General features: G+C 47.4%; 2 protein-coding genes across 5 annotated transcripts in view; both read right to left on the bottom strand.

Moving 5' to 3' along the window:
* Positions 1-828: 828 nt before the first annotated feature.
* Positions 829-11,733, bottom strand: LOC148654425 (uncharacterized). 4 transcript variants are annotated; one of them, XM_088646545.1, is made up of 7 exons: positions 11,634-11,733; positions 9,702-9,798; positions 7,981-8,305; positions 6,928-7,032; positions 6,434-6,504; positions 4,351-4,611; positions 829-3,381 (listed from the first exon to the last, which is right to left on the bottom strand). In XM_088646545.1, the coding sequence occupies exons 3-7, from the start codon at positions 8,270-8,272 to the stop codon at positions 3,331-3,333; spliced, it is 780 nt and encodes a 259-aa protein (XP_088502671.1). In that variant the 5' UTR covers positions 8,273-8,305; positions 9,702-9,798; positions 11,634-11,733; the 3' UTR covers positions 829-3,330. The 4 variants fall into 4 exon arrangements, with proteins under 4 accessions (XP_088502671.1, XP_088502672.1, XP_088502673.1 ...); XM_088646546.1 differs by lacking the exon at positions 11,634-11,733 and adding an exon at positions 10,147-10,549; XM_088646547.1 differs by lacking the exon at positions 11,634-11,733 and adding an exon at positions 10,227-10,549.
* LOC148654417 (achaete-scute homolog 4-like) overlaps positions 3,791-26,774 on the bottom strand; it is a 171,895-nt gene continuing 148,911 nt past the window's right edge. Inside the window, exon 3 of the transcript XR_015941375.1 lies at positions 3,791-4,245. The gene's annotated coding sequence lies outside the window, so the exon portion shown is untranslated. The remainder of the gene's footprint in view (positions 4,246-26,774) is intronic.

Here is a 26,774-nt window from a genome sequence, read left to right as displayed (position 1 = left end):
AGCTCTCAGTGGGGAGGAGAGCAGAGGGATGGAGCCAGTTCAGAGAGGGGGGTTATTAGGAGCCAGCAGACACAGGCCCCTAGTGAAAAGGCGAGTTCAGAGTTTAGATTTGAAGAGAGATTTGGTCTCTCAGGGAGGCAGGGGGAAGGTCACTCAAGGAGCAGCGACAGAAAAGGTCAGCCAAAGTCAGATTCAGCGGACAGAGGACAGGCCATAAGTGACCAGAACCCCCCCCCCACATGGAGATGTATGGCCGAGCCAGATTACTTCCAGTATTTAGAGTCAGTGACGAGATCTTGTATTGAACACGTGACTGTGGGCGACCCCTGTTGAAATGCAAGTATAGAAGTGATGTGCTGGCAGGGTCTGGGGTACGTGAGTTGCAGAGTTTTGGACATGTTGCAGCTTACCGAGACGAGATAAGGAGCCCCACGCGAAATGAGTTTGCTCTGTCAGCTAGAGGAAAGATCACACCGACAGCAAAGGGTCCTTAAAAATATTCCTGCATCGCATACAGGATGCGATATTCTGTTAAAACAGATGTTGACACCTTGGGCTTTCAAAAGGCACCCCTGCCACTGCCAGAAGAAAAAAAAAAATGAATCCCAGACTCCAGTCTTTTTTTTTGCATTGTCTCGGGGGCTGTTGGTGTTGAGGGTCCGAGAGATTCCCTCTCCCCCCAAAAAAAAAACAGTGGGGAAGAATAAAAACTATGCTCTTGGACAACTGTGACCCTGTTCACACCAAACACACAGGTGTGAACTCCACCCTTTACCCCCCCATCCTCAGAATAAACACCTCAGAGACAAAAAATAAATACAAAAAATGGACAATTGTTTTAAAGATTTATTCTATTAAAAAAAGCTTCATCCCTGAAATTGGACTAACACCATTAGGTTGTACAATTTATCTCAGTCTGTCTCCCACTTTAACGGGAAATTAAAACATGTTTATACAAAACATTCAGCACATTGGCAGATGGATCAAAATACCTCTGTTCCATTTCAGAACACAAGCCTGTTCATTGAACTTCATTTGATTAGCAATAGGTAGGAATACTTTAAAACGAATGCACTTACAATACAGAACCATCTTTTTGTTTTAGATTTGGCAGTTCCAGGAATATCACCTTCATCCTTTTCTTAATGCAATTTTCCAACCCGGTCTTAAAAAACCCAAACCTGCATATACTTGAATTGAGAACGTCTTCATACAGAAGGATCAATAAGACCAGTCCGTTTTAAGTGCTGATCACATATGCAGATTCAAGATGCTATACAAGCAAGTGCCCTCAATTCTGCAAATTGCACCTATGCCACCTGTAGAGTTAACATTAAGCCAATATGACACAATTTAAAAAGAGGGGAAAAATATTCTATGTCCCATAATGTCTATGTGCCTTGGGGACAAAAGGCATCTGCATAGTGTGTGCACTATTTCACAGTTAATATCTCAAAACCTTAAAGTTGGCTATAAACACATGCACGCTGTGAATCCCATCCCACTCAATCTCCAGGAAAATAAAGCAATAAGCGTTTAATACTCAGAACATGTGCAGTATTTTTGCCCCATGTCAGGAAGTTCTGTGCCATTAGCTCTTTTCTGATGAGAGAGGTCGACTTTGGCACAGGAAGCCTGGATAGTTGTAGTCCGGACCTAAAAGCGGCCCGTTCCAGTGTTCAGAGCTCGAAGACTACGGAGATTTGCTCCGATGGACAAAGGCAGCACATCTGACAAATAGTCCGGAATGAGTGTTCAGAGACATTTGAATGAAACTGAGAAACGGGGTGAAGTTTCTAGCAAGCCAAGATAAAGAACTTCTCAAAAGACCTCAACTATGCACAAGGGGGAGATTTCGCTTTTTATCCATGCATCCATTGTCTACTGGTTTATTTCAGTTCCGGGTCTGTAGGGGGAGCCAGAGTCTATCCCAGCAAGCAAGAAGCTCAAGGCACAGCCAGGACAGGGATACTAGGCCATCAGGGTGCAGACAGACGCACCCACTCACCCCAGGGCCAGCTAACCTACCAGCATGTCTTTTGCCTAGGGTAGGAAACCCCTGTAAACAAATGGGGAGAACATGCAAACTCCACACAGACAGCACCCAACAGTGCCAGTGCTGGAAGGCAGTAGTGCTACCCACTGTACAGCCCCATGCCCAGTTAATACCAAACCTAGACCTAAATAGACCACTAACGAGACTGGAGGGGAGAGGAGAAGACTGTGGTCCGAGGTGCTCATGGAAGACACGAGCAATCCCACAAACCTCATGGCCCCTCCCCAGGAGCTTCGGAAGGGGACGTCTGCAGGTCACGTCAAGAGATCTGTTCTTAAAATATTTTCAGTCTCAAGATGGAAGAGCTCAGTGGACAGTTGTATCATTACAAAAATGATAATTAAGGCTCCCTCACATACCCAGCCAGCACTGTGACACAGGGTGGGGATAGTTTTATTGTACCATGCACGGTAAGGGACACTGTGCACCCCACTCCCACCCACCCCCTTTCACACACTCATTACTCACAGCTTTCTACAAAAACCAAGTCACTATTTTTTTAGCGTTCGAAAAATGCTAACATTCCTTGTCACCCCCTTCAATATAAACATTAGATTTTTGTGCATTACAGAGGTCAGCTGGAATGTAAACGTGTCGCCCCTACCAGCTCACTCCTGTCAACAGACAGGATTTCAGTAATCAAGGCACACTCGAGACATTGCACCCATAACATCTTACGCATGAGCCCCACAAGATGCAGAAAACCCTAGAATGGTTCAGCTTTCACACTAGAAATCTCTCAAAAACACCAACACCAGGGTGGTGCAGAAAGCAAGACAAATGGTGATTAAAAATCAACTTTTTACAGAGTCAACACGCCCCCCCCAGTCGCTTAAAAAGGTTCTCGGACATTTCCAAGAACCAACCAGATAAAACCGGCAGATCACCAAGCTAGTAGACATTAAACAAAGCCTGCTTTCAAGGAGTTGAGCAAAATAAAAAAAAGGGACTCTAACAAAGCCCTTCTTGCTCCTTAGTTAAAAGAAATTCAGGCCTAAAACGGCTCTTGAGGCACAATCAGACATGTAAACTTTGTTAACGCAAGAGTGGTAGTACACACATGCACGCACCCATCAGGTTTTAACGGAGGTAGGGTTCCGGAGTAAGTTTCCCCTCCGGAGCCATAAAAAACAAAGCCCTACAGGGGCAAGAAGCAACAACCCTGAGAAAGAGCCATCTGAAGCCGTTTTGGTTGGGGGTGAAACCCGTTTTCAGGTCCTTTGTAAAACACCTAGTCATTCACACGGCTCGACCGCCGAAGAGTGCGTCTCTCCTTACTGGACTTCGTCGTTGTCATCGTCTTCTGTGCCATCAAAAGCCCTTTCCTGAGGGGGGAGGGGGGAAAAACCAAAACAACTGTAAGACACTGGTTCCCAGGCCTGGTGCTCCACACACACACCTGCTGGTTTTCACTCCCTCCCACCTTCATCCGATAGATTCAATGAAGGCTTCGATTAAGAAGCTGCTTAACCTCGCTTACAAAAGACACCAGAGCGTGTTGTCATGGCCACCGGTTGCCATGGCAATTCTAGCCCATTCCACCGAGCTCCAGCAGGAGGGAGGAGGACATCCTTGATTATAAACCCATGCACTCCAATGATATATCCCCCCCCCCCCAAGATTTAAAGCCGCTGCCCCAAATTGCATCTTTTGCATAAGCACTCCCCCCCTCTGTTTTCTTCCAGTTTGTTTAATAACTAATTAAATTTAAATTTAAATAGCACTTTTCTGGACCCTCCACTCCAAGCTCTTCCCAGGTCAGGGGGAATCCCACTACCGCCACCAGTGTGCAGCCCCACCTGGATGATGCTCCAGTCCTCTCACACACACCAGCTCTCAGTGGGGAGGAGAGCAGAGGGATGGAGCCAGTTCAGAGAGGGGGGTTATTAGGAGGCCATGAGGGGTAAAGGCCAGGGGGGAAATTTGGCCAGGACACTGGGGTAACACCCCTACTCTTGTTGAGAGACACCCTGGGATTTAATGACCACAGAGAGTCAGGACCTCGGTTTTACGTCTCATCCGAAGGACGGCGCCTGTTTACAGTCTAGTGTCCCCGTCACTATACTGGGGCATGAGGACCCACACAGACCGCAGGGTGAGCGCCCCCTGCTGGTCCCACTCACACCTCTCCCAGCAGCAGCCTCAGCTTTCCCAGGAGTCTCCCCTCCAGGTACTGGCCAGGCTCCCACCTGCTGGGCTCCAGTGGGCAGGGCGATACAGCTGCCAGCTAGCTCCACTAGTCTACTCTAGTGAAGAGATTCCCCTTGCGGCACCTCCCCCCGAGTTCCACTCACCCATCCTCCCTGGCTCTGGACCCAGGGGGTGAAGTGCTCCTGCAGGTACTTGGCGCCGAAGCCCAGGACCCGGTTCATGGGGTGATTATCGACGGCCGTCAGCTTGCTGGTCATCTCGGCGGTGAGGGCGATCTTCGCCCTCTGCTGGTCCGCGTCCGCGGCGGCCCCCGTCCTCATCAGGAACAGGTCGGCGACGCTGGCGAAGAAGGCGTAGCCGAAGAGGTTCTGGAAGGCCTTGGAGAGCACTTTGTCCTTCTTGATCTGGAAGGAGGGAACACACACCAAAAATGCCCCCATCAGAGGCGGTCTGCTTCCGTCGCGTTTATAATAATAGCTTACACTTATATCGCGCTTTTCTGGACCCTCCACTCAAAGCGCTTTACAGGTAATGGGGATCCCCTCCACCACCACCAGTTTATCTGGAGGGATGCTTTCAACGGCCGAGCAAACGAAGCTAGTCTATCTATATGTGCCATGTCCTTCCTAAATAATGAATAATCCTTACACTTATAATAGCACTTTCCTGGACACCCCAGTCAAAGCATTTTACAGTTAACACCCCTAACTCTTTGAGAAACACCCTGGGATTTTTTAATGCCCACAGAGAGTCAGGACCTCAGTTTTCCGTCTCATCTGAAGGACGGCGCCTGTTTACAGTCTAGTGTCCCCGTCACTATACTGGGGCATGAGGACCCAGCCAGACCGCAGGGTGAGCGCCCCCTGCTGGCCCCACTCACACCTCTCCCAGCAGCAGCCTCAGCTTTCCCAGGAGTCTCCCCTCCAGGTACTGGCCAGGCTCACACCTGCTGAGCTCCAGGGGGAGTGCGTCAGCTGGGAGCTGCAGGAGGATGAATCCTAGGTGCTATTTGGCTCATTTGAAAAGCTTTAAACACCCAGAACCCTAAAGGGGATGAATTTGTGGTGCAGGTCCATTGCATGACCATTTAAAATCAACACTATCAATCTTATTTCATGAGAGCTGGTCAGAAGTCACTGTATTTCACAGCTTCAACGGCACAACAGCGAGACCCCGTTTTTTAACCCAGCCCTAGTGTGGGCTATATGAGAACAGGCCATGCCTGCACAACCTGGCAGCACAAGCAAATGAAACGAGTTTTGCAAGGGTGGCGCAGTAGGCGGCGTTGCTGCCTCTCAGTGCCGAGGCCCTGGGCTCAAAATCTGGGATGCTGTCCGTGTGGAGTTTGCATGGTCTCCCCACGTTCACATGGGTTCCCCCACCACCCGAGTCCAAAAACTTAATGGCAGGCCGATAAATGCAAATGCACACATTCGTAGTAGGGCCAGCGTGTCATCCTGTCCAGGATGCATCCTGTCTTGCGCCCGGTGCTCTGCGGGCTAGGCTCCCGACAACCCTCCACCGGAGGAGGCTTTTAGAAACTGGATGGATGGCATTGCTCGGGAAGCTACGTAAATAAAAGATCGTAACTAATTAAAAATCACTGTCGATCTTGAACAAGGAAAAAAAAAAACTTATCCAACAGGAACACAGAAATAGCTACATCAAATTAGGAGGGCTTGAATAAGTGCCTTTTACTGTACTATTACAAGTAGCTCCGTTAACATGTGAAGAAAAACAATGTTTCGGATGTGGAGCCGCCTTCTTCACACCCGAAGAAGGCGCCACGTCAGAAAAGTTGTTTCTTTTCAGCATGGAATAAACCCGTACTATACCAACGCAGATTACAGCAGTTACAGGTATCCAGAATGAGAACTTGGTGGATAAGCCGTACTTGTTACATTTTCCAACACCAACCTGGGATCTGGTTCTCCTGTATGAGGTACTTAATCACCAATGTAAAAACAATCGCTTAAAATGTCAATGTTTCGAACGCAAATCGCAGAGGGCTGAGCACAGCATGAGAAAAATCGTTCAAAGACCAGATGAGCTTAAAAAGAAGTCTTTCCAAGATATAAGAGGCCAACTACCAGACCGCCCGGCTGTCAACATGACCACAGAACCTTCATCAAAACAAGAGGATCTTATGCGATGGTCATTCCTGAGGTAGCCGATGCAATACTTGGGGGGTATATGTGGAATCATTTAACGAACGATCATACTCGCCTCTTCGTCCAGCTGGTCTCCAGACTCTCTTAATAGTTCCACCACTCTCTGGATAGCATAGTCTTCTTCATCTGTTCAAAAACAGACATTAAAACATTCTGCAGTCACAGATCTTAAGTCTCCACATTTTTTGCTGCACATCTGAAGGACAATGAACCCAAACATTTTAGTCTGGATGACTTAAAGAGAGGGGGCAACATTTATAACCAGATAACCAGGGGTGTATTGGAACGCTGGATGTTCAGGAATAATTTAACAGTACACAGTTAATGCCCTTCATATTCAAATCAGATTTCAATTATTGTCCACATTTACCAATTTTCTGGCATAAGTCTTCTTGAACATTTAAGACCAACATTGATCAGAGATTGTGCGTTCCGAGTATTGGCCTTTGGGGTTAGATTAAAATTCGGGTTATGCTCGAAAAAGGTATTTTATGCACACGTCAACTCTAATGGGTAAAAATAAAAATGTTGCTTTGCACAGAAACTTACCTTCAATCCCATCCGATTCCGTTTCGGCAGGACAGAGCTGCACAGAATCGACGATCTCCTCCAGCTTCTCAGCCACGCCATTGAGGTCTCTCCTCGTTTCGGCAGCTAAACGAAAATTAAAATTGGTTCAAGAGCATTTCCGCTTATCCATTAGAGAGCCTAAAAAAAATTAACAGGCATTCATAAAAACCTGCAAGAGTGACGTGCAAAATCTTCTTTAGGAGGTACAAAAAAGCCTCTAAACCGGTCAGAACTTTTCAGCTCTGCCCAGAGCTACAGAAAATAGCCTATGATGGTCACAATTCTTCAGAACTTGTTGCAACAAATGCAGGTTAACAGCAAGCAGAGAAAAATTGTACACATTGGGAACACCCTACTAAAACTACACAGTCCTGCAAAGGTCTTGAAGGCTCCAGTGGTATTGAAACCCCAAAACTATGATGGTATGGTGCAATGTCATTCTGGTCACAGGGGCAGGGCAATGGCACTGTGGTTAGCAATTCTGCCTTGCAGCTCTGGGGCTCCAGGTTCGACTCCAGGCCTGCGGTACTATCCCTATGGAGTTTGCATGTTGCCCTAGTGTGCGAGTGCGAGATGGACTGGCGTCCCATCCAGGGTGTGTACCGCCATCTACCTATTGCATGCTGGGATAGGTCCCGGCTCTCCCACAACCCCCGAACTGGAGAAAACGATTTAAAAAAAAAAAAGAGAACAGAGCTGAGGAAGGTAACAGGAATAAACAGTGAAGCACAAACCAAGTGGAAACTACACCAGGATGTGCACCTAAAAATCTGAGAACAGGAGATCTCTTTACCCAAACGGTCGCGGGGGAATGGAACAAGCTGAAGAGCACACACGCACGCTCTCTCTCTCACACCTTCCAAGAAACAGCTGGAAGGTAACAGGAACAGAACTACCGAGTGATGCTGGTTAGCCCGCGCGTCAAAAAGAAACGTTGGGTTTTTTTTTTGGGGGGGGTCAGACAGACGTCGCTCGGTAGGAACCCTTCACTACGTTCCGCCATTTTTAAGGGCCACGCGTGGAGCTACCTACCTCGTAAGAGCGCCCTCTCCTCAAGGGGGCTGGCGCCCGGCACACACTCCGACTCCCCCTCGGGTCGGACGCACTTCGGAAGCAACTTCTTCCAGCTCCTCTTCCTCCTCTTCTTCTTCTTCTGGTCGTCCTTGGCCGCAGGGTCCGGCCCCGCGTCCCTGGCGGCGAGCCCCTCCTCCGCCTGCAGCCGGACCCCGGGCCGTCTCCGCTGGGCGTAGGCCATCAGGAGGCGGAACTCGATGGTGGGCTCCATGGCGCTTGCCTCCGCTTCCAAGCTGCTGGACGGACACATCGCCGCGCCGCCGAGCGTGTGATCGCGGGAACACTGTGGGGGGGGGTGAGACCACGGAGACACTGCCGTTAGCCACCCCTTCTCCCGATCCAGGGGCGCAGGGGGGAGCTGGAGTCTATCCCAGCAAGGAAGGCAGGACACGACCTGGATGGGACACCAGTCCATCACAGGACACACACACACACTCACACCAGGGCCAGTCCATCACGGGACGCACACAGACACACACTCACACCAGGGCCAGTCCATCACGGGACACACACACAGACACACTCACACCAGGGCCAGTCCATCACGGGACACACACACAGACACTTCTTTCCCCCCAGCAGCCAATTCATCCACCAGTTTGTCTGTGGACTATGCGAGGAAACTAGACCACCCAGAGAAACCCCATGTGACCACAGGGAGAACATGCAAACTCCACACAGACAGCACCTCACGTCCAACATCACACCCAGGGCCGCAGCACCATGAGGCAGCCTTCGCTATCCACCGTGCTGCCAGCGGGAAGATCAACCAGCTTAAATGTTAGGTCTTGCTCATTATAGGATCTCCACCATGGAAGATTGAAAGAACTTTTGGGCTCGAACGGAGGCAATGAACCAAGATTCGAGCACTCAAAATCCTCAAAGCCGGCGACCAACTACACCCACACGTCTCGAGAATAAACAGCGAAGCACAAACCAGGCGGAAACTACATCAGGATGTGCACCTAAAAATCTGAGAACAGGAGATCTCTTTACCCAAAGGGTTGTGGGGGCATGGAACAAGCTCAAGAGCACACACACGTGCTCTCTCTCTCAATGCCTGACACCTTCCAAGAAACAGCTGGGCAAGTCGCTCAGACCAATATGTTACTATTGACCCAAGCTGGACAGAAGAACCAGATGCCTCATGTTTGAGTTTCTCTAGGGATTTAAAACGAAGGGGGACATTGCCAGCCGGGGTTTAACTCTTGAAGGACCAAATAATTAAAAAAAAAAGTCTGCAAGACCACAGACACTTTCTCCTCCAGTTTAAAAAAAAATGGTTATGATAATGCTCAGAACACAGTCGCCTACATTCACTTTAAATTTTCAATAACGAAAGGAAAAGTGCAGATTAGAAAAGCTACGGGCCCTTCTTGACAACAACCACGGAAGCGATGGTGTAGCTACTCGCACTAGTGCACATCTGCCCGAAAAACGGGCTAATTCACTATTCCAGCTTCTGAATATCCTCGGTTTCTTTCAACTGAATAAGAAAAATCCTAAACTTGTACACTGCATTCCAGGAAACCGCCTTGAGGGGGAATCCTTTCCATTTCAGCGTCCCGGACAGCGTTCAAAATAACACGATCGAAACTTTTTTTGCAAGACACGGACAAGAAGGTGCAATTAAACGGGGGAAAAAACAGGAAGAGAATGCACGTCATCAAAAGCCTTACCGTAACAGGTCTGAACACGGCCTTCAGTGTCCTACGAGTATGCGATGGACGGTATTCGTATACTTTTGAACCTGAACGTGAAAGCGCTCCAGATATCCTAGCGGAAGAGAAAACATCAAATAAAATCGGTGCCAAAAACAAGAACTCAGGCTAGTCCAGGCTTGCCTCCAGGAAGCTGACCGTAGTGACTTGAAGGCACGTCTTCCGAAGTCGGCTGTGACTTTCTCTCCAGAAATGCGACGCGACGAGGTTTAGTTTCGTACGCAGGCGGGCAGATTTAAGTTTTTAAATCGTTAAACTCCCATTAAGCGGCGACAGCGTGCTGGAAGCCACGCATACATCCAAAATAGTTTCTATATCCCCCCACTCCGAAGTAGAAAGGAGTTCCTAGCACAAGCAGAGCCCAGACAATCGCATAAAAACCAAAACGTTGCATGTTTCTCACCAAAACAGCTCTCACGTTTCTTCTCCGAAATATCATGTCATATACTGCGGAGCCCGACGGGAATCGAGAGTTAGACGCACCTTCGTGAATCGTGATTACATGCCGAAGTCCAATAATAAAAAAAAAATCACAAGACGGCTTTAAAAAAAAAAAGGCAAAACGCGTCCTTAAAAACTTCGAGACGCTAAAATACAAAAGTCTCCCGGTTACCAGTAGCGATCTCACAAAGCCCACCCAAGCTCAGTTCTTTCCAGAGGTCTCGGAAGTTGGAAACCAACTCCTTCGCCCCCGAGCAACACCGACGGATCGATACGCATTCCGAGTTTTTTTGACGCGGGGGGGGGGGCGGGGTGCGTCAGTATCTGCGCTGCCGCCCGGCTCTTCAGTTCAAGAGGACTTCCTTTTACAGGAAAACGCACGATCAGCACTTTTTTGGGGTTTGGGGGGAAGCGACAATTCCAGAAAGTTCAGACCTGAAAGCCCGGACACCTGCTTTCGTTTGCACCCTGCGCAGCCTCCTATAAGCTGGTAACAGTAGTAATTATTATTGTAACGCTTACGGCCGACAGATACGGTGTAAGAGCCGGCGTACCAGAGCAGGTGACGTCACCGCCCTTCCCAGTAATAGCAGGACCACAGCTACTGGGCTGTAGAGAGATCTCTTCCCGGGTTCGAGCCCCCGACGGTGGGGGGCCGACCTAATGCGGCAAGGGCGCCCGCCTGAACCCCCGTTGCGTTACATTATTATAAGAATAAACAGATCAATGAAAGAGCCTGCTCTTACTTCTCTGTGCAAGGTACTGCAATAGGGGGATCGCGTTTATTTGGGGGGGTTTTAAGCGGGCGCACACGGACGCGGGAAACAGTCCCGCGGAGAGCGAAAGTGGAGGTCCTACAGGATCAGGAGAAAGCCACGCGAACGCGTGGGAAGCACCGTGACTCAGCCGCGCTTGGTCAGAGTCAGCTGCGATCAAAAAAAACAAAACATGATGACGTCAGATGCCCGTTTTCTAAGCCACTTCTACCGCTCCGGTTTTTGAACTGGGGTCTTGCTCGGCTCGCTCCTATCCTTTAGAAGACGGGTGAAACTCTTAAACTTAGGAAAACGGGGGTGGGGGTAGGGGGACAGTCCCCTTCAGTAAGGAGAGGAAATAAAGTTAAGACACTCCTTGGCGTTATGCGATGCTTTTCCCCCAAAACGCCTCGGCTAAGGGGCTGCTTCTTGGAGAACGGCTGGAAACCCGGGCGCAGGGTGACTCTTTCCCCAAGATCACCCATTTGTTATCTGACGGGGTCGCCTCTAGCCTCTAGCCTCGACCGGCGCAGAGATCTGCGGGGCTACTTTGTACCTGTGCTACTTAGTGCAGTATTTGACAACCGCCCGCCCCAGGCGCGAACCGCTGAACCCCAGCGCCAATAAAGCAATAAAGACGCCAGCGACCTTTCACCGGCCGCCTGTCAGACAGTCGAGTATCCAAACAGCCTACCTGGTCTCCGATGAGCGGACAGCACCGAGCGGGTAACCGGCTGAAGAAGCGGAAAGCACCTGCGGCTCCCCCCGAGACTGACGACACTGGCAGCTGGAGGCGCAGCTGGGATTTAAAGACGCGGCGCCGCGTCATCTTCCAGCCTCGCCCAATCAGAACAGAGCTCAGGAAAAAAAAAAAAACCCGTGAAATGCTATCCTCCTTTCTGCCCGTTTAGCGGATGGGAAGGTTTACCAACCAGAACGCGTCCGGAACAGAAACATAAACATTTGCCTTCATCTTTAATAATAATAATAATCATCATCTTTCTTTCATTTTTGTTACATTATCTTTCTACATACATATAAAATAAAGTATTTACATTATGCCTGCTATTTTGTTTGTTTTATATGCGACAGAGTCACATCACGAAAAACAACAACAATTTTGGCATAGAAAAAACGAAACACACCTTGGTAAAAAAAAAAAGCATTTCTTAAAACTTATTGGTAGAGCCCCTCACCGTAACGAATATCAACGTTGAGCCGAGAGGATTTAGGTATTGAGGAGACTAGGCAAATGCGTCTTTTACACGAACGGTATTTTGTTGTTTTTAATTGTTTTGAGCAGCGGGGTTTGGGCTGGCTCGACAGTTTCAAACGATTTCAAGTGTTAAAAGACGAATAACGCTAACAAACTTCTTGTATGCCTAATATTTTACCCCTTGCATCACAGCATACAACGCGGACAAGAACCCCTTCTTTAAAACAACAAGGACCGTACAACAAAATTGTAGACCGTCGTAATAGTGTGTCGCTGCAGGTTGAAGTACCTTAAAAAAAACCTCTGCTGTCATCGGCTTAGAGATATAGCGACCCTTCACTTTGAAGAGAAGATCGCACCCTAGGGAACCCGCTGGGGAATATTTCAGTCGTTTTTTTTTTTTTTGGCATGGCTATCTATGTTTTATCAACAAAAGCCGATGAAAACTGGCCGCTTTGGGGGCCCGGGGTGCTGTCTGTGTGGAGTCTGCATGTTCCCCTCGTGATTGTGTGGGTTTCCTCCAGGTGATCCAGTTTCCTCCCATAGTATACTGGCAGGTTAACTGGCTTCAGGGGAAAAGTGGGCCTGGTGTGTGTGTGTGTGTGTCCTGTGATGGACTGGCCCTGATGTGTGTGTGTGTATCTGTGTGTGTCCTGTGATGGACTGGCCCTGGTGTGTGTGTGTATCTGTGTGTGTCCTGTGATGGACTGGCCCTGGTCTGTGTGTGTTTCTGTGTGTGTCCTGTGATGGACTGGCCCTGGTGTGTGTGTGTGTGTGTGTGTGTGTGTGTGTGTGTGTGTTTGTCTGACTGCTGTCAGGTGCTGCTCGCGAAGTCGCTGGTTGGGACCCTGTGCCATTCAGTCGTAGGTCCTTTCCCAGAAGGGTCCCATCAAGTACAAAAGTATCCACTTCCGAAAAAAAACATAGGCAAAGCCGAGGTCGAGGGGGTAGGGCGAGAGTTTCAAGGGCCAAAAGGTCGATCAGAAGAAGAGTGTCTTTGGAGGATCTCATCCAGCTGTGTCTGGAGAAAAGCCAGGGTATCGGCTTCAACAGCATGGCTGGCCAGCTTGTTCCCCACCCCCACCACCCTCTGTGTAAAGAAGAGCCTCCTGTCCTGACTGGAGAAGCTCATCCAGCCGGGTCTTGCGAGAAAAAGGCACCTCCTGTTTTTGACCCTAAATACACTTCTTCATAAATTTGATTTGTGTCCTCCGGCGTTTTGCTTCCTTGATGGTCCGAGACCTGTCCATTGGGGTCTATTGGGGTACATTTGAGTACATTTCTGGGTTATTGCCATTCTGGATTATGTCATGGAACCCCCTCATAATACACTATGAGGTGTACATAAGTTATGTGTACACATTATAAATACACATAATAATATGAGTATGCTTCGACAGAAAGGACTAACGTTTACCTACTTCTATGAAGAGACAATGGGGTGCTTTCTACAACTACACGATCACTTTATGATGACATAAAAATTCCAAATTAATGCCCTTGTACACTTGTACACTTGTGTACATCTGTATAATCTGTAACACTGCCCCACTCACCAATATGTAATATTGGGCAGTGTGGTGGCTCTGTGGCTCAGGACCTGTGCCTGTGGCTGGGAGGTTGCCGGTTCAAATCCTGCAGCTGGCAGAGGAATCCTACTCTGTTGGGCCCCTGAGCGAGGCCCTTCACCCCAGCTGCTCCAGGGGTTCTGTTTAAATGGCTGATCCTGCGCTCTGACCCCCCAGCTTCTCTCCCTGTCTGTGTGTCTCCTGGAGAGCAAGCTGGGGTCTGAGAAAAGACACATTCCTCATGTGAGACATTGTATCTGCCTAATAAAGTGGTCTGATCTGATCTCTATCCAACCAAAATACATTTCTCACTTATTATTATTCACTGACTGTTGTTTCCATACCACAGTGAGGAATTCCTCTGTTCTTCTTCTGAACAATAAAAACGGTTCCCTAATTTTCAGTTCCAGTACAAAGTGGCTCAGTGGCTTCTGGGCTGCTATGTAAAGCGCTCTTTAGGTTTGGCAAGAAGAGAAAAAAAAATTAGAAAAAAGGAAACCGCCTGACTTCCTCTTCTTAACTGTTTCTGATCAGCTTCCTGGGCTGTCTGCTGTATCTCTGTAGCCGTTCTGCTATAGTTAGCTTGTAAACAACAAGAAGTCTTATATAAGAGGGCGTGGCAATGGTTTCACCGCAGAGGTGGAAAGTCCAGAGTCAGACATAGAGGAAAGAGACAGCTTTCGAGAGGAACTGTGGTCTCGGGCAACCAGTGTTTATTCTTCATGTTTCCTGCATGAAGACGTCTCGGCCAGGGATCATTCACCTGCAGGCGACAGAAAGTACCATGTTAACTTTAGCCATAGAATAAGAATAATTCCTTATACTTCTATAGCTCTTTTCTGGACCCTCCACTCCGAGCTCTTCCCAGGTCAGGGGGAATCCCACTGCCCCCACCAGTGTGCGGCCCCACCTGGATGATGCTCCAGTCCTCTCCCACACACCAGCTCTCAGTGGGGAGGAGAGCAGAGGGATGGAGCCAGTTCAGAGAGGGGGGTTATTAGGAGGCCATGACTGGTACTCCAGTACAACACCGTACTCTACTTTATAATACCACAGTATGAGAGTCCATTACTGTATAATAATAATCACCCTTACACTTATACGGCGCCTGTCTGGACCCTCCACTCCGAGCTCTTCCCAGGTCAGGGGGAATCCCACTACCCCCACCAGTGTGCAGCCCCACCTGGATGATGCTCCAGTCCTCTCCCACACACCAGCTCTCAGTGGGGAGGAGAGCAGAGGGATGAACCCAGTTCAGAGAGGGGGGGCCATGAGGGGTAAAGGCCAGGGGGGAAATTTGGCCAGGACACTGGGGTAACACCCCTACTCTTGTCGAGAGATGCCCTAGGATTTTTAATGCCCACAGAGAGTCGGGACCTCAGTTTTACGTCTCATCTGAAAGACGGCACCTTTTTACAGTCTAGTGTCCCCGTCACTATACTGGGGCATGAGGACCCACCCAGACCACAGGGTGAGTGCCCCCTACTGGCCCCACTGAAGTGGAACATGTATATATCTCACTTATCCAGCATCACAGTATCACCACTTAAGCACATTGTGAGAGGTGTTGGTGGGGTCTGTTAATTTAGCCTCAAACAAAAGTTACACTGAGGTGCCATAAAGCTGACTTGCTTAAGTAGCTTCACGCTACATAATAAAAGACAAGAACGACACCCGCAAACAGGACAAACCAGACCAATGTCCGCTGCATATCAAAGGACAGAACCTAGAGCAAGACAGAGCAGGACAAGAGGTAATTACATATCAAAGAACAGGACAAGCACTCAGATTGTGAGACAACCTTTCTTCGGACTGTATGTATATATAAGAACTGGGAGACCCTTGCAGTCTGTCTGCTCTGTGGGGCAGACCCGGCGCGCGTTGTCGGACTTATTGAGCTCAATAAAACTCAAATCTGCACAAGACCGCGTCCTGCTCCCCTGATGGAGAATTTCCCCATGACACCACTCACACCTCTCCCAGCAGCAGCCTCAGCTTTCCCAGGAGTCTCCCCTCCAGGTACTGGCCGGGCTCCAGTGGGGGGGGCTGCCAGCCAGCCGGGAGCGGCAGGGTCACATGTCAGTATGTTTCCTTTCCTTCACTCACCCAACCGACGTTGGTTAAGAAGTGGAATCCCCTGTCTTGACCTCCCTTTCAACAACTTTACCATCATTACGGCATGTGGTTTTAATCGGCCTGCAAAGAGGTTTTAACACCGAGGCGTGAGACGGGAGAGCTACAGTACAGTGGTGCGCTGATGCACCCTTCGCGTCTACCGGCTAGCAGAACGACCTTGCGGGGGTATTCATGCTTGCAGCGCGGGGGCAATCGTTGCAGATCACGTCCGGGGTCCGGAATCCCACTTTTTTTCTGCGTGTCTGGGGGAATACCACAGGCGATGAGGTCAGGCTGAAATCACACCTCGTAACCAGAAACCCTGAGCGGGTGGGAGCTCGTTTTTCGCGCAGCATGAGTTTTTTTTTTTGTTTGTCTTCTTCCCGTGATTAATCTACCGCGAACCAACTCCCTGACCGTAGGCAGGAACGGGGGGGCCTTCCCGTTTTTTCTCCCCTCCCCGCTGTGTCAGCGCCGTCATCTGTCGCTGTACCACATCGCCCACTGGATTGCTTGTTTTTTTTTTCGTATTCTTAGAAGTGCTTCTTTTATTTTATTTGTGTGTGTGTGTGTTTTCACGATTTCTCATGGACTGACGATCCACCGCTTGTCAGTATATTTCCCTATGGGTTCTGTGTGCAAACCCGCTTGTGCCTCGGAATAGCCTGTTGGACGAGGGGGCTGGTGATCGCGCTTCCTGTCTGTGATGCCCAGAGGGCAGACCACGCCGAAGGGACTTTTGTCCAGACTTTATTTCCAGGCTGACAGATGCAGACGGGGAGCGGGGCTGTGTTTGGACTGCAGGGTTGATGTCAAAGAGAGTCCGCTAACAGGAACACGCGAGTAGCAGGGATTCACAGCCACAACCTGGGGAGTTTTTCCCCTGATTCTTCCTGCCGCTCAGTGGGGAATTCACGTCTGTTTGTTCACCTGACACGGATCTTGTGACAGATGTGACAGAGTGACAGGCACAAAATACACCACCAAGACAACAAGACAACAATTGCCTTTCCTAACATTGGTAGTATTAACCGTAATAGACCGGGAAAATTCGTGAATTACCAACAGAAATCAAGCCAACTGAAACGTCTTCTACAGGTGAAGGGCTGTAAAGAATTCAGGAGAATTATGGAGTGTGTGTCTCACCTCCTGTGAATTTACACTATAAACCATCTGGGAGACGCCGAGAGAAATCTCTCGAGCCCTCTGCAATATTTTCAATTCAATTCCAGGGGCTTTATTAGCATGACCGATGGGTACAATCAGTGTTGCCAAAGCAGATAAAAATAATAAAATTAACATGGAACAAAACATAAAATAAAATCTACAGACATATTACAGACATTTACAGCAGAGACACGTCATAAGATATTTACATATACTGTAAACATATTGAGCATTATTGGGAGACAGGCTCACTGTTCCTCAGACTGGGATAGGAGATCACATACTGGGCAATATCCCTCTCTAACAAGGTGAAGTAACTGTCTTCTCTCTTGTCTCCTGTAGCACCGCTGTACAGTCTTCTCTGTCGGTAACGTTCGTCTTCCTTGTCGTATGGTTGGATTAGACTGTCAAATACGTTTCCAAAAAAGACATTACATTAAATAAACCCACAACCTAGTTTCCTCCTGAGGATAAAAAAGCCTGAGTCGAATGGAATATTTTGAGACAGGATTAATTGAGCTCCTTTGTTGGGATCAGAAACATATCAGGATGTATTTTTCAGTAAAAAAAAATAGTTCTTGGATGTCTGCTCCCCAAGTTGGGAAGAGGTATATCTGTATCCCCTACGATTTTATATATGAGTAGTAACGTGTAGGAGGTACTGTGCTTTCACTGAAAACTAAATTAACTAAAGTTTAACTAAACTAAGTTAATAATAATTGCTTACACTTATATAGCGCTTTTCTGGAAACTCCACTCAAAGCGCTTTACAGGTAATGGGGATCCCCTCCACCCCCACCAGTGTGCAGCCCCACCTGGATGATGTGATGGCAGCCATAGTGCGCCAGAACGCTCCCCACATACCAGCTCTCAGTGGGGAGGAGAGCAGAGTAATGAAGCCAATTCATAGAGGGGGATTATTAGGAGGCCATGATTGGTCAGGGCCAATGGGAAATTTGGCCAGGACACCGGGGTTACACCCCTACTCTTTGAGAGACACCCTGGGATTTTTAATGACCACAGAGAGTCAGGACCTCGGTTTTACGTCTCATCCAAAGGACGGCGCCTGTTTACAGTCTAGTGTCCCCATCACTATACTGGGGCATGAGGACCCACACAGACCGCAGGGTGAGCACCCCCTGCTGGCCCCACTCACACCTCTCCCAGCAGCAACCTTAGTTTTTCCCAGGAGGTCTCCCATCCAGGTACTGACCAGGCTCACACCTGCTTTGCTTCAGTGGGGCTGCCAGTTGTGAGTTGCAGGGTGATATGGCTGCTGGCCAAAGTTACTAAAGATAACATGTTCTCTTAGGTTATATATATAGTGTGTGACCCCATTAAGACCTGATTTTATTCTGTGAAAGAAAATAAAGCATTTTTTTGTGTGTGGATATTAGCTGTTGTGTTTTTACTAATTACATTTCCATATGTAACCCATGTTGGCATACCGTAAATAGTTCACTACATAAAAACATAAGATAACTGTCAAACGAAAAGTGAAAACAGAACAGTCGATTGTTATTTTCGGCTACCTGTAAATTCCTTTGTCTTGACGACACACCAAAAAAAAAGTTGTGTGTGTTTTCTAACAATGCAGCTTTGAATTTTGAATTCGTTCCAAAAGCCCTGAAGGGCAGGCTGCCCATCTTTGGAGCTACTTCTGCTGTTCACCCAGAAAGAGAAATATTCTGATCAGCCACAACACCAGCAGCAATGGTCTTGGTTACATTAGATGGATCAGAAAGGGACAGAGTCACAAATATTTGTCACATTTAGTACGACTGTAAAATAAGCATTACTGTTTTCATCTCACGGGTTGCTGTCCTTTTTCCAGATTCACACAGAGCACGCCCCCCGGGACTTTTCAAGTGTTACTTAAGGACTTTGTAGCTTAGGAGCTGCCTAGAGGAATCTTCTGATAAGCACAGTAATTCCCGCTGGTCTTATTTGCGCCGATTCATCTTGGTAGTCATGTCGACCTCAGGGTGGAAATAAGGCAAACAGAAAGAACAGAGACATGGATCAGCAGCAAAAACATTTTGTTTTTGGAAGGTTGTTAAAAAACGTACACGCACTGAGGAAGATCACTGAGGAAATCTTCAACTTACAGCTCTTCGAGAGACAGTTTAAAGACCCCCCCCCCCAGCCTGCACCTTGCTTGGAGAGATTACTTTCCAGAGAACCCACTCCCCACCTCAAAGTCTTACAAAGTATTGGAGCTTCTGCAGCATGATACAGTAGCTATAGAACGCATGTTTTCTGAGGTTTATATCCATTATTTGCTTTACTCGATTCCCGCTAAAGAGATATTTCCTAAGGCAGGTCTAGGGTTGACATCCATATTGGGTGATCTTCCAGCTATCCGGGGGTGACCTCTGACCTCTGACCTCTGCCCACCACAGGCTGAGTCACTGCTGTCTGGGTCTTACAGTTGTCCTTCATTTTTCTCTGGCAAATCAGACATCTGTAGTTGAGTTTAACGCTCTGACTGGCCTACTATCTCCCTACACGCTGTGAAGACCTCATTTGCAGTGCGGCTTATTTATCTCTTTTGTTTTACCCAAGCAAACTCACCTGGCTCTTTCGAGGCAGAAGAGATGTTATCTGATCTGACAACGTGTCTGGGCTTTCCCATGATGAAAAGATAGATTTCTTGTAAGATATCGCCGGTATGTAAGATTACTTCTTGTGACGTATCCTTGTTGAAGAACTTTAGCAAGGGCTTCAGGACATAGATTAATTAATCTTTACTAAGACGTGTTGCTGCAGCTACAGTTCAGATGAGACGAGCTCTGTTTCGTCGAAATCTTCTTTGATGAGTGGGAGGTGACTCCACAAGAGGATAACCTATCTGATGAAAATTGTGCTGTTTGTTTTGGAAGACCTTACGAAGAGAAAATATCCCTCCCCCCCGTCTGGGAAGAGGATACGTCACTAAACCGTTCAGCCTACATTACTCATCCATCACAAGGCACTCACCCAGGCACGCAAACACTCACACCAGAAGCCAAAAATCCTACCTGCATGTCTTTGGACTGTGAGAGGAAACCCAGATAAAACACAGGGAGAACATGCAGACTCCCCACAGACAGTACCCCCAGTCTGGATTCGAACCTAGGCCCCCAGCACTGCAAGGCAGCAATGCTGACTACTGCCCCACCTTACTGCTCTGCCTTACTCATTTGGTTTGTCATCATGTTACGATGCAAGACCCTCATCCTACAGGGATCCCTCAGTACCTCATTAATATTGTGAACGACTGAAGCTTTTTTATTTTATTTTCTAGCTTCAGAATGTGATTAGCTATTTCACCAAGTCAGAGTTTAGCACGTGTTCATGGAGCGATAACACGCTACGTTTGGTACTTTGGGGCTTTGAGTCCAGTGGCTGCTTATCAGCGCCTGAACATTGTGTTCCCTCTCTTCTCTCCTCAGCAGGGTCCAATTCTGTTCGAGCACAAGATGTAGCAGAAGCAGCCAAGTTTCCCGAGCTGGAATCAGTCTTAGACTGATTATCAAAAGCTTTTGAAGTATCAAAAGCTGATGCTCTATGAAGGCGAAGCTTTTCTTGAAGCTTGAACGATAAACGCAAACAAACTTCTAAAAGGGCGAATCAGATGCTGTCAAAAAGTCAGGACCGTAGCCAGATGAGTCATTTTCGGAGCTCTTAAACAGACCCTAATTGGGCGATTCCGAACCTGTGGTGCTGTCTGTGTGGAGTTTGCATGTTCCCCCCATGTTCACGTGGGGTTTTCCCCAGGTGCTCTGGTTTCTGCCCACAGTCCCAAGACATGCTGGTGAGTGAATTGGCTTCTGGGGAAAATTGTCCCTGGTGGGAGTGTGTTAGAAAATGAATGGATGAAATCATCCCAGGTGATACCTTTTCAGGTTCAATAAGGTCCTGCAATAACATCTTGCAAAATATGGGCTACTCTCTTCTGCAGGCAATGCTGTGATTTAATAGGTGTTTTTTTTTTTAACAGAAATACATTTGAAGACTGTGAAATTCCAATCTCTGGAAAAAACTGATATGGAAAAACCCAAACACAGTGTCACGCCCGACATCCCTCCCTAGAGGGCGCCCCACTGCTCCCATTATTGTCCGTGTGATTAAGCTCTCCAGGTGTACCCTTTTAGTGTTCTTATTTAAAGACCAGCTCCTCCTGTCCTCGGGCTCATCATTAGGGTAAGATGTCGCGAGGCCCGCCTAGCACCAGGAAACCCTACGGCCGTCTCCTGAGGGCACAGGCCTCATCCCCGACACCTCCTGCTTCCTGAGCCCGGGGTCTGGAGGATCTCGCCCCGTACACTGTCTCGCGGACTGTCACTATTATTTTGTGCACTGTTAAACCCCTGTGTGTTCCTTTTTACCACGCCTCCTGTTTTCTCCAGCTCTTACCGCATTCGCATAGGGTCTACTACAAGACCTGACACGGATTTCAGTCCGTGTTCGTGACACACAGGACGGTGTGATTTGTTAAAAGTCACTTTGCCCTGTGTGAGTGAGGCTATTCAGAAACCTCTTGATTTCTGTCGCTCCACGTCTTTTCCAGTTAGGGTCGGTTTAAGAGCTCAGAAAATGTGACCCACCTGGCCACAATCCTGACTTTTTGACAGCAGGTAGACCGATAATCGGAATCCCCCTCTGATTCACCCTTTAGAAGGTTGTTATCTTCTATCTTTCAAGCTTCAGGAAAACCTCCTCCTTTATAAGACATCAGCTTTGATATCGTCTTGATTTTGGTCTTAAAAAGCTCAGGCTCAGCTTCCAAGCTCGTGCAGTGTGTATGGCCCTGCCTCTCCACTCTGTTTCATTAAAAATGCGAGATTTAAATTGCTTAACCTCCAGCTAAACATCCCAAATTTTACTGGGATGGCGAACCAAGAGAGGGAAGAGCTCATTGCTTTGGATAAAAAATGGATGGGTACATAGTTTGTGCATGTGAATATTAGTTTAACAGTGCTGTTCAGTTAAAACTACAGTAATTACTGAGTGGGTGAATGGGCTTGTCCAGTACTAACCCTGAACATCTGAAAGGCTTTCCAATCAGAATCTGCTGTGCAACATCGCACCATCTCTTTCAGGAGACTTGGGTTAAGGACATACAAAACCTTTTGACCTGTCTATCCCTTTTGGTATTTAGTACCTAATAGAGCCATACGCCTACCACTGTTTGCATAAAGAGGTGTCTCCTGTCCTGACTGGAGGATCTGACCCAGCTGTTTCCTTGAAGAAGCCACCAGGGTATCGGCTTCATCAACATGGCTGGGCAGCTTGTTCCACACTCCCACCACCCTTTGTGTAAGCAATTGCCCCCCTCCCCCCCATTTGCCATTGCTCTTTTTTACCTTCTGCATTTTTGTCTCAGCAAGTGTGGACTTTTTGTTTTGTTTTTTTCAACAAAAGCATGAGTTGTACTGTAATTGTATTTTTCTAACTTAATTGATTCATTCCTATTCATTAAAACTTTAAAATACACAAAAACATTTTAATGCTAGCATCATTGTGAAATATCTTACTGTTTTTTTTCTTTTAATACCCAACCAATTTCGAATCTTCAATTGTTTGTCTACGTTTCATCTCACAACAATGATTTCTTATACTACATGGGGAGACGGACAATCCCTGCATCTCCTTTCCAAAAGCTCCTCCCACTGGCCTACACCTTGAGCCAATCATCTTTTGACACTCTGCAAGCTACACAGTGCTTTATAGGAGGGTCACAGCACAAATTGGAGGAGCAACTTGTCTCTCAGTGACATCACAGGAAGCCCACACGCTTCATCCAGGAATTCACAGGAGTCTCTGCTTTGGGACATGCTGTCTTTAACCTGTGACATGCTTAGAGCTCCACAGTGCCTTACAGGAGAGTCAGCTCTGATTGGAGGAGCAATGCATCTCTCAGTGACATCACGTGAAGCCTGCACCCATCATCCAGGAAGACACAGGAGTTGCCGTTTGCCGAGAAACAAGACTGATTAGTCCCAACCCCGCCATTTCTCCCCGCAGCTTGTGAAATCCCCTTTGCAGTCAGCGAGTGACAGGATTCCTTACTGATAGAAAATCTCCCTCAATTAAAAAGGCGCTGTCGGTTTTCCAAAGTTTCTGACTCACGTGAGTGTCACAGAGCTGGGCAGCCCAGCCCAAGCCTGTGCAAAATATTCCCAAGCGTTTGTTTACGTCAGAGTTCTTTTAGCATTCATGCTTTTCAAAGAACTCATGAGTACCACACGGTGTTTCTCAGAAAGAAATGAGCCACTACTTTTCTTTCTGCCTCGCTTTTTAAAAAAGATCGCAGTCTTCTGTTCGCCAAAATGTATTGTCTGTTGGCCTTGGAGGGAGATGAAGAAAGATGTGAAGACGGGGGTTTGAATTTAATCCTTTCTGTATGAGGTTTAGACTTCTAAGTCACAAGCTGGAGTTTATGGCAGGAAAGGGGGTTAACTGATAAGGATTGCAGATGCAAGCTAGGAACCCCCCTGGGTGTAATCTTAAACTGACCATTTGGCCAGGACATCGTAAACTGGCCAAATACCATGAACCCCCCTCTTTACCATCAGACCGAGTGACGTCAGAAACGGAGAAGAAGACACTATATAACCCAAAAGTTTGTACCAGTACGGGGAACAATACTTCGGTTTTGTTGTTTTTTGCGGGAAACAAGACTTCGGCTTTATTGTTCCTTGCATGCAATAAACTCATCTGTTTAACTTCATCTCGGGATCAAGAACCTTATTCGTTCTGTTACAACAGAGACTTCATGAACCCCTCTTCTGTTTTACTGGGGAAGAGTATAATTCCCTCCTATAGCCATCCAGGTGCTAAATGTTATTTTTTTTCTGAGTAGTACTGGTTCTCCTGTCGTTTGTAGTCATTAAAACAAAGTTGTACTCATTCTGGCCTCTCCGCTCATTTGAGAAGTCAAGATAAAATCATGGAAGCCCGTGGCTTTGTTACATGTTTCCAAACCTGTCGTGGAGACTTAATGTATGTCAGAGAATAGGTCGAAAAATCTTGTGTTAAGTTCTTTTTTGTATTCATGCAAAGAAGATACGTTTCCCCCTAAAATTTTATGCACAAACTGCTCGGGCGTGGGAGGCCCACAGTGCCTCAGGGAATTAGACAACCCATTACTTCACTTTAAAAAAGCTTTTGGTATTCTGATTGCCACATTAATAGACTTTTGGGCTTTGGGACAGACTTAATGTTGCCTTTTTAACAATTTCTGCTTGTTTTCCTGTAGTCTGCAGGAATTAAAAGGACATTTTAGTCATTCTGGCTTGGGCCCCTTTCCTCTTTTCAGAAGCTAGAGAAAAGCACATTTTTCTTAAAAACTGGTCAAATATCCGGAAGGTTTACATTTTAATTTTTAATATTAGATTTTCCCAAGCAGCACTGATCGGCGTTGGCTGCCAACAATTGCTGTGACAATCAACAGGCACCGGTTCTTGAAACCAAATTTGGCGTATCAATCATCCCACATGGGTGGCGCAGTGGTTAGCATTTCTGCCTTGCAGTGTGGGGGTCCTGGGTTCCAAGTCTGATCTTCTTGGGTGCTGTCTGTGTGGAGTTTGCATGTTCTCTCCATCTCCACATGGGTTTCCCCCAGGTGCTCTGGTTTCTGCCCACAGTCCAAAGACATGCTCGTGGGTTATTGGGCTTCTGGGAACATTGTCCCTGGTGGGAGTGTGTTAGAAAATGAATGGATAATTTATCCCAGGTGGTACCTTTCAGGTTCAATAACATCCTTGCAAAAGTTGGGCTACTCTCTTCCGCAGGCAATGCCGTTTAATAGCCTGGGAAATAAATCTTTAAGAAGACATGACCGCTGTCTGATTGAGTATGTGTTTTTCTAACAGAAATACATTGAGAAACAGCAAACTCCACTCTCTGGGAAAGGCTGATATGGAAAGAACTCAAACACACACTGAGAATGGTGTGGAAAAACTCTTATCTGCTGCAATGAAAAATGTATGAAATTTGTAATGCTGGAATACACTAGTAGAAAATATAACTTTGAGCTTCTACCTTGTATTGAAAAAGAAAGACTTAGTCATTCGGGGATGTGTAACAGCACATTATGAAATTTGGATTCCGAGAAGACTTTTTATAAAATTCCACATCTGACATTAATCACCATATGCCCTCACTGAACATGCAGAACTGGTTTAACAGCCAGTAAAGAGAATTTATCTGTAGTGGCTGTGATTTAAGAACTGACACAACACTTTCCCCTGCTGGAGTATCTTGGGATAAACAACTGGATCTGACTCTAGGAAAGGGATTTTCTAACCTGGGGCTTGTAGGAATGGTGTTCTCTTTGCTCCAGCTGAGTTCTTAATCACAGGGGAATTGATTTCAGTTTTCTGTTTCAGCACATTGAAAATCGGCTTTTCAGCTGTGAAAAGGTCAGATGGGATTTTATTTTTAAAGTGGGATCAGCGTCTTAGCAACTTCTGAGTTTCAGAGCTGCCCTCATCCAGCAGTGCTTCCTGAAATGTAGTTCCAGTAGGGAGCTGCGTCAGCATGCGTAGGCTGCAGAGGAACAAGTACAGGTTTATTCCAGGCTGAAAAGAGAAGAAAAGACTCCTGAAGAAGGCTCCACGGCCAAAACATTGTGCTTATTTACTTTACTTTTTCATTTACTTGTTCCTGAAATGTAACCAATATAATCATATTGTCTGTGGTCGTGTCTAAGATGGTGTCACCGCCACTGTGGGTGTGTCTGATTTAGTGTCACGCCCACTGGAGGTGTGTCTGAAATAGTGTCACCCCCACTCTGGATGTGTCTGATATTGTGTCACTCCCACTGGAGGTGTGTCTGATATAGTGTCACTCCCACTGGAGGTGTGTCTGATATAGTGTCACCCCCACTGTGGGTGTGTCTGATTTAGTGTCACTCCCACTGTGGGTGTGTCTGATATAGTGTCACTCCCACTGGAGGTGTGACTGATATAGTGTCACCCTCACTGTGGGTGTGTCTGATATAGTGTCACTCCCACTGGAGGTGTGTCTGATATAGTGTCACCCCCCACTGTGGGTGTGTCTGATTTAGTGTCACTCCCACTGTGGGTGTGTCTGATATAGTGTCACCCCCACTGTGGGTGTGTCTGATTTAGTGTTACTCCCACTGTGGGTGTGTCTGATATAGTGTCACTCCCACTGGAGGTGTGACTGATATAGTGTCACCCCCCACTGTGGGTGTGTCTGATTTAGTGTCACTCCCACTGGAGGTGTGACTGATATAGTGTCACCCTCACTGTGGGTGTGTCTGATATAGTGTCACTCCCACTGGAGGTGTGTCTGATATAGTGTCACCCCCACTGTGGGTGTGTCTGATTTAGTGTCACTCCCACTGGAGGTGTGTCTGATATAGTGTCACCCCCCACTGTGGGTGTGTCTGATTTAGTGTCACTCCCACTGTGGGTGTGTCTGATATAGTGTCACCCCCACTGTGGGTGTGTCTGATTTAGTGTTACTCCCACTGTGGGTGTGTCTGATATAGTGTCACTCCCACTGGAGGTGTGACTGATATAGTGTCACCCCCCACTGTGGGTGTGTCTGATTTAGTGTCACTCCCACTGTGGGTGTGTCTGATATAGTGTCACCCCCACTGTGGGTGTGTCTGATTTAGTGTCACTCCCACTGTGGGTGTGTCTGATATAGTGTCACTCCCACTGGAGGTGTGACTGATATAGTGTCACCCCACACTGTGGGTGTGTCTGAGACAGTGTCATCCCCACTGGGGGTGTGTCTGATATAGTGTTAT

Source organism: Lepisosteus platostomus, chromosome 9 (assembly GCF_059453375.1).
Source record: "Lepisosteus platostomus isolate fLepPlt1 chromosome 9, fLepPlt1.hap1, whole genome shotgun sequence".
Taxonomy (NCBI): Eukaryota; Metazoa; Chordata; class Actinopteri; order Semionotiformes; family Lepisosteidae; genus Lepisosteus; species Lepisosteus platostomus.
Note: the sequence above shows the minus strand (reverse complement) of the source record. Positions and strands in the feature narration are given on the sequence as shown.